General features: G+C 35.7%; 1 protein-coding gene across 1 annotated transcript in view; it reads right to left on the bottom strand.

The window, feature by feature from the left end:
* LOC107660122 (ephrin type-B receptor 1-like) overlaps positions 1-11,158 on the bottom strand; it is a 252,460-nt gene that overhangs the window by 142,090 nt on the left and 99,212 nt on the right. The window contains exon 3 of the mRNA XM_016449358.1: positions 7,144-7,825. Coding sequence (XP_016304844.1) covers positions 7,144-7,825 — 682 coding nt within the window. The remainder of the gene's footprint in view (positions 1-7,143; positions 7,826-11,158) is intronic.

Genomic DNA, 11,158 nt, shown 5'->3' with positions numbered 1-11,158 from the left:
GGATCAGCTCTAGGCATGACGAAGCGAATATCGTCCTCTTTTGGAAGACCAAACAAAGTAGTTTCGCTTTCACAACGAAACACAGCGCCTTCACGACATCGCGGCGGCGGCAGCAACAATACTACAGCGAGAATAAAAATTACGCCTTCTTTCTTTGCGTGAACATTTGGGCGGCGTTATGCAAATCTTCCCACATCATGACGTAGACATGTGGGGGCGTGTTAGAACGAGCCATTTTAGGTAGACGTGGTTGACTCTTAACTTTTATAAAGAATATCTCTTTGGATTTGAGACTTTAGTCTTTGCAACTTTACAGATCTTCTTTATGCACCAAGAGCTTGTAACACTTCAAAGAGAAAGGAAAAATTTAAATCGCATCATATGACCCCTTGAAATATAGCCAAAACTAGAACCATTCAAAATCATTTGTCTTGAAAAAAAAAAAAAAAGATGAGAAAATGTGCATATTAGAATTATATAAAAAATTATATATTTGTAATTAAATTCATTAAACTTCATTTAATTATTTTAACTAAAAATACTATTTATTTATTTATTTTCATATTTTTATCTCACTTTTGAGCCTTTTCTCAACTTTGTTGCTTGACAACTAACTAAAAATAAACTGAAATCCTCAAATGACTAAAAGTAAAACTGAAATAATAATCAATTAAAGCTAAATAATTAATATAAAAAACAACTACTAAAAAGACAAACTCACATAACATAAAAGCCAAAATTATAGATACTGTAACTGTATAATAATAATAATAATAATAATAATAAAAAGATTTGCAGATGCAAAAAAGGTACAGAATAGGTGGATGGATAGTTATAAGCATGTAGAAGAGATGGCAATTGTGTTTAATCATATTAAATGTGACCACACACACGTTCAGATGGAGAAAGAAACACACAGACTGGATGTCTTTTTTGGCCCTGTTCTAGAGAGAGAAGTCTAAATTACTACCGTCTGCCACACGGTTCTCCTCACTCCTGTCCAAAAACTGCTTTATAAAGGCAGACCCTCTCAAACACACACATACACACTCAAACACAGACCTCAGCACTATTCACAAGGGTTTGGTACAGCAGCTGATGTACAGTTATTAACAGAGGATATCTGTGATTTCATGTACTGGCTGGGAATGAAGGTGGACCAGGCAGCAAAAAATAAATCTAGCTTTAGTTACGAACTTCGAAAAAGGTCAAAATAATATTATACTGCAATTACAGACATGCATGGGAGATTAGATTTGTCTGAGGACGCTTGAGTTATCGGAAAACAAAACAGAAGGTGATTTGTTCTGTGAAAATCACACAATTAAAAATCACAAAGTACATCAGTGAAATACCAATTTACTTCTTCAAATTCAGAAGAACCAAAAAATCTTGTTGTCCAGATCTCCTCTGTTTGCTTCTGAAATTTGGCAGACGGCATCAGAAAACCATCATGTACACAAATCTGCATCCTCAACACACGGCCCCCATCTGCTAGCGCTTGTTTGGGGTCATTTCGAGGGATATTTGCGAGGGGAAGAGGGTTCTTCTCTCCGGGAAAAGCACGGAGGATCATCTCAGTGGAACAGAGATTAGACCGCACCGTCTGAAAGATGTAAACAAACTTCAACTAAATGAGAGGGATCTTTCAGATGTCCAAAACCTGAGCTGTTTGTTGTACGTAATGGCATCAGTGTGTGAGTGTGTGTAGGGGTGTTTCTGTACCCGATGACTAGCATGTGTGTGCTTGTTTATGGGTGTTTTAATAGAGCTCTGCTGTGTTTGGCTCTGCCTGATTGTGTGTTGTATATAGAGCCGTAGGTGTGTGTTTATGTAATGCTGAGAGTGCTTTTCAATGGCCTTTTGTCTGTGTATATATAGAGCTGCAAGTGCATGCATGCATGTTTTGTGTGTTTATCTGTCTGTGTCAATCTGTTTAATTTGTATATACAGTTGTAAATTTAAGTCTGTACCTACATAATGTTGTGTATTTAAATTATGCAAAAAAATAAAAATAAATGCATTCTAAACAAATTAATATTTTTATCCAGCAAGGGTGCATAAAACTGTCAAAAGTGACATTAAAGAATTTATATAAATCACAATTTCCACATTGATAAAAATAAGGAATGCTTCTTGAGCAAATCAGCATATTAGAATGATTTCTGAAGGATCGTGAGACACTGAAAACTGCTGCTGAAAATCAACATAGCCATCAGGAATAAATTACATTTTAAATTATATGAAATTAGAAAACAGTTATTTAAAATTATAATCATATTTTCACAATATTACTGTTTTTACTATATTTTGATCAAATAATTGGAGCCTTGGTGTGCATAAGAGACTTTATAGACTTAATGTTTATTTCAAATACCATAAAAAATCTTACTGACCCCAAATTTTGAACAATAGTGTATATAAATTATTCTTTATTTAGGCCTATATAAATGTAAAAAATGTAATTAAATATAATTGATCAAAACAATTTACATTTACATCCCATATGTTGAAAAACAACAACATTGTCAAGGAAAACTGCACAATTAATTACAGAAATGCAATACATTATTTTTGATTTAGAGCATCAATCAGTAGCAAACAAGCAAAATATTCACATGGCTTTTCCAAATTTCTGAATGCAACATACAGTAAATGTTTTTATATAATATGTGTGCATGCCTTCTTAGCAAATAAAACATTTATTTGCCCTAAGCAAGAATACTGATTTTTTTTTTTTTAAGCACGTGCACTTTGGAAATTTTATTCATGGTGTTTACATTAATTTTTTAGTGTTTTTTTTTTTCATCCAAAAGCCTAAACACTTGCATAAAACTACATGGATAGAAAAGCAGCTTATGTCTACTGTATATACATTTTCATATTTGTCTACTCCAATTTTAGTGCGTTGCATTTGTGTATATCTGTGTGTATACAGAGTGAGTGTTTGTATAGAGCTCTGTGAATGTGTTTGTTTGTATATAAAGTTATACATGACTGTGAGTGTGTGTGTTTGTATAAAGCTGTCCGCTCTCTCCAGGTGTGTGTCAGTTCAGACAGCTCTTGCGGTGAGTGTATCTCTGTTCAATTCCGCAGCCTGTGAGGGGTCATCCAGCCTCTCACCCCTCTGTCAGAGCACTCGAGACACACACTGGCAGAATACACAGCCAAATCTGCACCCCAGAACAGTCACGGCTCGACCCGGCCTGGCCTTTTTTCTGCAGAATCCGAGCTGAGCTGAGAGCTGTGGCTAATGGGGGGAGGTTATTTTATTAATATGCTGATTTTACTCCGGGTGACAGCCATCATCTCTCACCCTGAGGGTGAGATCTAATCCGACTCTCACACAGATATGCGGACATACTGTATACACACAGTGATTATTCAGACTCCCTCTGAGCAGGGTCAAAATAACAAACCCAGCTGTGCGTTAGACAGATAGAATGAACGAGGGAAAGTGGGTGACAGAATGAGATAAACTTTCCTGGAGACACACTGGCTGTGTTCTAAACAGCAAACTAGCATACTAGACTATTTTTGCAGTAACTTTGATATAAAGTGTGCAAATTGTCTAGATGCATGGAAAACCTGGATGAGCAATTCTTTTTGCCAAAAAGCGCAGTATACAGCGCCGCATAATGCACACATTATCAGTTCCGTATCCCAGAATGCAATGTACTCAGTTTCACTGCAAAAAAGTCACTTTCTTATTCATTTTATTTATTTATTTATTTATTTTGTCTAGTTTTCCTGGTACTAATATCTAAATGTTCCTAAATTATTATACATTTACTTGAGATGCAAAAACACATAAGTGCTGTTTTCTAAGAAATGTATCAAAATTAAGTGAGATTTATGTTGTTTTTTTTCCAGTACAAATATCTAAACATTCTTAAATCAACACATATTTACTTGAGACGCAAAATAAATTCAACAAAGTTAAGAGAGGTTTAAATTTTAAATAAGGAAATAATATGGGGTAAGAAGTATAAACTTAATTCAAATATTTTTTCTTACCCCATTGGTAGATTTGTATTGTATTGTATTGTATTTATTTAGATTTAGATTTAGATTTTTTTCCTTCTGGTTTTAAACATTAACCTCACTTAATTTTGATATATTTCTCAGAAATCAAATTTGTACTGAAAAAAAAAAATGTTCAATAAAACAAGTGTTAATATTATAATATCAATAGTAATGGTGCTTTTAACATATTTTATTTAAACATTCTTAAATTAACATATATTGAGATGCAAAATAATTCAGCAAAGTTAAGTGAGGTTTATGTTTAAAACAAGGCAAAAATATTGGGTAAGGAATATAAACTTAATTCAAACATTTTTCTTACCCTATTGGTTTTGTTTTGTTTATTTAAGATTTTGATTTATATTTTTTTCCTTCTTGTTTTAAACAGAAACCTCACTTAATTTTGATATATTTTTTAGAAAACAAATGTGTACTGAAAAAAAAAATTCAAGAAAATAAGTGTTTGTTGTACAACAAATGATAATATTAATAGTAATAGTAATGGTGCTTCTTTTTAACATATTTTTTGATTAATTTATTATTTAATCAGACTGCCAAAATTTAAAAAAAGCAAAATATAAATTATTTACTTCTAATAATCAGCTGGACACTGCTCACTAAATTACACAAGGTCCTAATTAGGTTATTTGACAAGCATAATGAGGTCATGTCACAACTAACATACTATTGTTTGCTTTATATCAAGAAAACAGTAGGTAGCATACAGTGTATATTGTGCAGTATGCAGTAAGTAGTACGCAACAATCCCTTCCAAGACGCAAAGCTGCTCAGACTTCCTTTGAGACACATTTATAATAGCTCAAACACCTTCATTAACTCAAAAGACCAATTACTCTAATCAACCTCTAATCACCCTCTCCAGGTCCAAATCGACCAATGAAAGCAGAGGGGGGTGTGGAGGTTTGGATCCAGACGGCCATCAACAAAAACAGACTAATGAACATTAAAGGAATACTTATTACCCCAGGTTGCCAGTGCTGGTAAAATCAACCCCAGGGAATTTATGGAAACTTTATAAGAATGCAATGTGTGTGTGTGCATGTTCAGACTGCAATATATTACCCCATCAAAAGCCTTTATGGGAACTCGCAGATCAAAGCGGCAGTAATTAGTGGTGACTTGCTGTGTGCGAAATCGTTAATCCGCTAACACACTGGCTTTTAAAAACCGCGGCCACATCTAGCTGACAGACTTTACACCAGATGCTAACACCAAGCAAAACCTCAACCATCTTTGATCTTCAAAGTTTATGACAACTTCATCACCTCTTACAGATCACAGAGCATTCCAGAAGACATCCGACAACGTGTCCTCAACAGGCGCAACATGACACGTTTTCAGCCCCACATTTTCATCATTTTTCTGTCACTTCCAGCAGATGTTGGTATGTTTCTGTCCTTTCACATGTATACTGTTGTTTGCAACTTAATTAGTTTATTTAATACATTTAGTTAAATAGTTAATTTTAGCTGAATTGAAAGTTAAATTAAGTTAAATGGCATGTTCCTTGCATGTGCATTTCAAGACCCAGATATATGTCATATCTAAGCATGTTTTAACCATAATTATTATACAAAAATACTAATAAATAAATAAATAAAATAAATGTTGGGGTCAAAACTGCTCACATTGCACTTGGGTTTTGGACACTGTGTAAAATTCATTTCAAGTTCACAAAGGCCAACTTTTGAGGGGTTTCTGCAGTCTAAAACAGGTCTTAACCTGGACTACATGCCATTATGACCATCTCTCAGTTGATAAGAAGACCTTGCCTGAGGATGCCAATGAACTCAACAAGACCGCCACCTGTGCATGTGTGTATTTATGTGTAGAGGCACCTGTGGTCCTCAAAGCTGGCCCTCCCACACTAAGTGTTGTATCTGTTCATTGATCGAGACAGATGGCTGTCAATCAATCTTATCGTCTCTCAACACATTTGGTCCTGAGGGAGCCAATATGGCACTGGCCTTGAGTGAAGGCCAAATCGACCAATCGCAGACCCTTGAAAGAACAATATGACCGTTTGTGTCTCGGTGTGCACATGAAAATAGAGCGACTAAATACAGACAAAAAAAAAAGAGAAACTGTGTGTTTATAGGTCTGATTTGCCTACCAGAATAGTACAACCTGAACCAATGTATTAAATTATAATATAATATTTATAATAGTGGTTTTATTTTAAAGGACAAATTCAAAAATGGTCCTATTTGACTTTAGCTACATCTTTGCCTCACTCAACCCAACATCAACAATCTTCAACACCACATTCTGCTTTCTCTCTCGATGTGTGCACATTGCCATATTAATCCAGAATAAGTCAACTCAAACTCAAAATATGGTGCATGGAAATCTTCTCAAATAATCACAAATCTGTGCATCTCACAATTGAATCAACAGGAAGTTCATTCGTCAAAGCTCTTGCAGAAACTTCGTGATCTAACGCTCAGGAAAAAAGACCAGCTTAGTCACTGGGTCACCAGCAAATGTTGGGTTTTGGAAGCTGTTTCTGACACTGGTCTACTAGATTAACCAGCAAGAAGCCTTTTATCAAACTTTGATTAAAAAACATATTGCTGGCAAATATCATGGCTATGAAATACTGGTCCATGAGCTAAACCAGCTCCAAACCAGAATAAAACTAAAATAAAATGGAAATTCATACACTCTAGACTATCCCACGTTTTCCGCCAACTGAAAAGGATCCATTTAAAACACCTAAAATATATGAATATTTATTAGTGTTGTCAAACGATTAATCACGATTAATCGCATCAAAAATAAAAGTTTTTGTTTACATAATATGTCTGTGTACTGTGTATAGTTATTATGTATGTATGTATAAATACACACACATGCATGTATATATTTAAGAAAAATCTCTTACGTTTATATATTAAATATATTTTTATATAATATAAATTATATGAATATAATGTCCATATTTTCTAAATATATACTGCATGTGTGTGTATTTATATATAAATAATATATATACACAGTATACAATTTGGATGCGATTAATCACGATTAATCGTTTGACAGCCCTTATACATTAGTTAACCAAAGATCAACACTATTAAAAACCCAACGTCTTACCTCGACAGACGTTCCCGTTATCCGGCTCGAATCCTGCCTTGCAGGTGCAGCTCCCAATCGGAACCATCCAGTCCCCATCGCCATTACAGTACAACTTAATCGGTACGTCCACTTCCTCAGAATTTGGGATGCACATCCCGCGAGCGATCACCAGCGAGGTGCTCTCTGCCCCGGTCATGGTCTCTGGAAAGATCGCAAAGTTCTGCACGACACTAGGGCATTTCTTATAAAACACACGGACAGACAGCAGGGACATACATGCGCCGTAGTCCTGAAATGCCAAATAAAAGCCGTTTTTCGACAATGGACCGAAACTTCGCACCTCCGTGTTCACTTTCATCAATCTACCACCAAAATCCACCTGTGAGAAGCTCTCATCCGCCGCAATGGTGTCCACCTTCAAATACGGAGCCTCCATCCAGAACGCCGTACCTTTGGTGGCGATGACGGAGTCGGTCTCGTAGTAGTACAGGTTAAAGGTCTCCTTACAGGATCCAGGCACCCGCGGGATGCTGCTGCAGTCTCGGACGGTGAAACGCATCTCCACGTAGATACGCTGAGCGCCACGTCGTGCAATGAAGGTGGTGAGCAGCCAATTGTTCTGGTTGGACTCAAAGACGTTGCACACCTGGTACGTTCGGATGGTGTTGAGGTTCTCGTCATAGCCGCTTACTTCCTCCCACTGAAAAAGAAAAACCATAGGAGGTTTAGCAGAACAAAAAGAACAATGGCAGATAACCATACATTATTAAAATGACATAAGGACTTGGGCTGGGTTTTGATGTCAGTTTCACTATTTAATTCGATTCTGATTCACAAGCTTGCAATTCGAATTGATTCGATTCGATAACGATTATTTTGTATATATATATATCAGATACAATATGCTACATGCAAAATTTTCTCAAGGAAAAAAAAATCTCTCAAATAAAATATACATCAGTTGGTACTACATCACTATAATAATGAAGGTTAAAATGAGCTGATTTGTATACAAGCGCTTAAATTACACTCAATTCGTTTTTATAATAATAAAGTTACAATTACATAATTATATTTCTACTCCAATTCGCTTTTTGAAATATAAACATTTACATGGTGGCTGTGATAAAAAAAAACTAGATGGATATATTCAAACAAATGAAACCCTGAAGAACAGAAAAATTCTAATGAAATTTAATGTGTGGTGCATATATTTAGCAAAACGCTTCTCTCTAGAGTTCTTTTTTTTTAAGTTTATGGTCACCGAGTATGTTTTTTCTGAGGTAAATATGACGTTACGTGAATTTATTTACAAGCTGTTATACTGACATCTTTCCGCAGTTGAAACACTGATTAAGCGATTACATGAGACATGATACGGATTTTGGTAAGTTGTACTCTTTCTTTTAACATATCTTCGGATGTTTATTCATGTTTCATTCATGTTTATTTTGTGCTGAACCTGGTATTAAAGCGGAGGAGATATCAGTTCACTTGCACTTCTCTTGAACTGAGGCGCTACAGCGATCTATCAAACCACATTTAACAGTGCCAAAAACAATATGTATTGTTTGAATACTGTAATAAAATGAACAGTATTGACAGAATTTGAAATCTGAGACTTTGTTTCATATCAAAAGTAATTTGTACATGAAATTGCGATTTATTGGATGGGAGGTGCGCTACAATGTTCTGTTCATTAACTGAAAACAGGCAAGACTAATTGATTTTTGGAATTTAAGAATCAATATTGTTTCGTAAAAATGAGAATCTGTTAAAATCGAGAAAACTAAAATGGAATATAAATAATAGTTATTTATGTCGAAATGCTTACAAACAATCTCTTATTACGAAAGATAATAACAAGACTTTTTTTTTTTTTGGAAATGACTCAGGGAATGAAACTTTTGAGTGAATAATTAAATTACTTATACCACACAAAAAGATACTCGTCTCCACTCACTGGCGTAATGATGAATAATTCTTGTCAATTGACAAATACATTAAACATAGTAATGTGCATTTTAGCAACCAGAGAACTTTCTGTTTTCAGGTAAATGGTGTGAAAAACCCTTGTTTCAACTTAAAATTGCAAGAGGTGCTTGCTGAAGTGGAATAAAGATGAGAAATATCACTGCTGGTCCATTTGATGCTACCGATGTGGAACCATGGCCTGAACTCAGACAGGTTTCTGCCTTTCATAAAATATTGATACAAATTGAGTTTCCAGAAACCTCTCCAACCCCGTATTCCCCACCCAAAAAACCATCTAAAAGCTTTTAAACACTACATCACTTTGAAACTTTTTTTTCTGTCTCCAAGATGATGAAACCTTTATGGCCTCTCTTTCCGAGATTCAGATCACAAAATCTGTCTCCCTAATCACCTGAGGTTGGCGAGGAAGCCGCTGCCATCTGCTACGGTCCAGGCCAAGTGCGTTCAGCCACTTACCATTACAATATTACCATATTATAAAATGTGATGCGTAACAAATTTGAGATTATGCGCTATCGAATTACAATTAGAAGTAAGTGGAGCAGTATATGGCTGCCCTCCTGCAACCCTGGTAAAACAGCACCAATGGCAGATTGTGAAACATGGTAACTGAGTTCAGACTGCTGCTGAAGAAGTTCTGCTGATGCTTGTGGACAGTACAGTCTAAAAAATTTAAAGTTACAAAAAGGGCCTAACCCTGGTAAAACAGCACCAATGGCAGATTGTGAAACATGGTAATTGAGTTCAGACTGCTGCTGAAGAAGTTCTGCTGATGCTTGTGGACAGTACAGTCTAAAAAATTTAAAGTTACAAAAAGGGCCCGACAGCTTGATGCATTAAAACAGAGATTTTCAGACATTTTGATGCCAAGAACCCCCCAAATATGATGATGCCCTCAGAGACCCTTCCCTCCTAAAATATCAGCATTTTTTCTCAAATAAAGACCCATTTACACGGTGTGAGAAAAAGCATGACATTATAAAAGATAAAACGTTAGCAAAATTATATCTTTTTGTATTGGCTCAGTACATTATTAAAATATTGTCTGAAAAATGCTGACTTTGTGTGATTTACACAATAAATGCAGAGTAGTTTTACAGTTACATTTTGTAAATAAATTAGTGCTGTCAAACGATTAATCGCATTCAAAATAAATGTTTTTATTTACATAATATATCTGTGTGTACTGTGTATATTTATTATGTATATATAAATACACACACATACAGTATTCATTTTGAAATTATTTACATGTATTTACATGCATGTATTTACATTAATTAGGGGTGCAACGGATCGTAGATGATCCGTGATCCGTACGGATCAGGCTGCACGGTTCGGCACACACGTGATTCGTGGATTAACTGTTAAGTTAACCATCATAGTTAAAGTTTATCATTTGCACGTTTTGTCGTGCCAGTTTACACATTCAAGCAATTTTAACTCGCACGCTGTTTTCTGTTCGCTCAGCCGCTGCCGCACACACTTGAAGAACGCACACGCAGAGAGAAAGACACCGTGTCAACAGCAAATTGATTCCTCTTTCACATTCACACAAAGTTATGTTAAAATACCCGTTTTGGCAAGTATTCTAGTAAACACAGTCGGTTATGTCTTAAGTGAATGTTAACAGCTGAGAAGAAAACCGGATGTGTGTCAGTATTAGGTCCGTGCATTTGGTCTTAAAGAGACAGCACCCAATAAATACCTGTTTCTGTCTGCTAATCAAATGACACCACAGCTGTAACAAAGATTAATCTGTATTTAACTTGTGCAGTGAGCACTTGTCACGAATCCTGTCCATGGACTTCCATTCATTCACCACCAGAGGTCACCCTTTCCATTACATTGACTCTCGCACAACACAAACTGTTGCATAGCACCCCGGACTACATATCCCATCATCCATTGCACTGATTACACACTGCACTGATTGCACACAGCTGTTTCATATCACTCACTCACTATATAACACCCACTCAAACAACCATTCTCCGCTGAGTATTGTTTAGCCTGTACCCTGTTCCCAGTCTCTGTG

Source organism: Sinocyclocheilus anshuiensis, unplaced genomic scaffold (genome assembly GCF_001515605.1).
Source record: "Sinocyclocheilus anshuiensis isolate Anshui unplaced genomic scaffold, SAMN03320099.WGS_v1.1 scaffold850, whole genome shotgun sequence".
Taxonomy (NCBI): domain Eukaryota; kingdom Metazoa; phylum Chordata; class Actinopteri; order Cypriniformes; family Cyprinidae; genus Sinocyclocheilus; species Sinocyclocheilus anshuiensis.
Note: the sequence above shows the minus strand (reverse complement) of the source record. Positions and strands in the feature narration are given on the sequence as shown.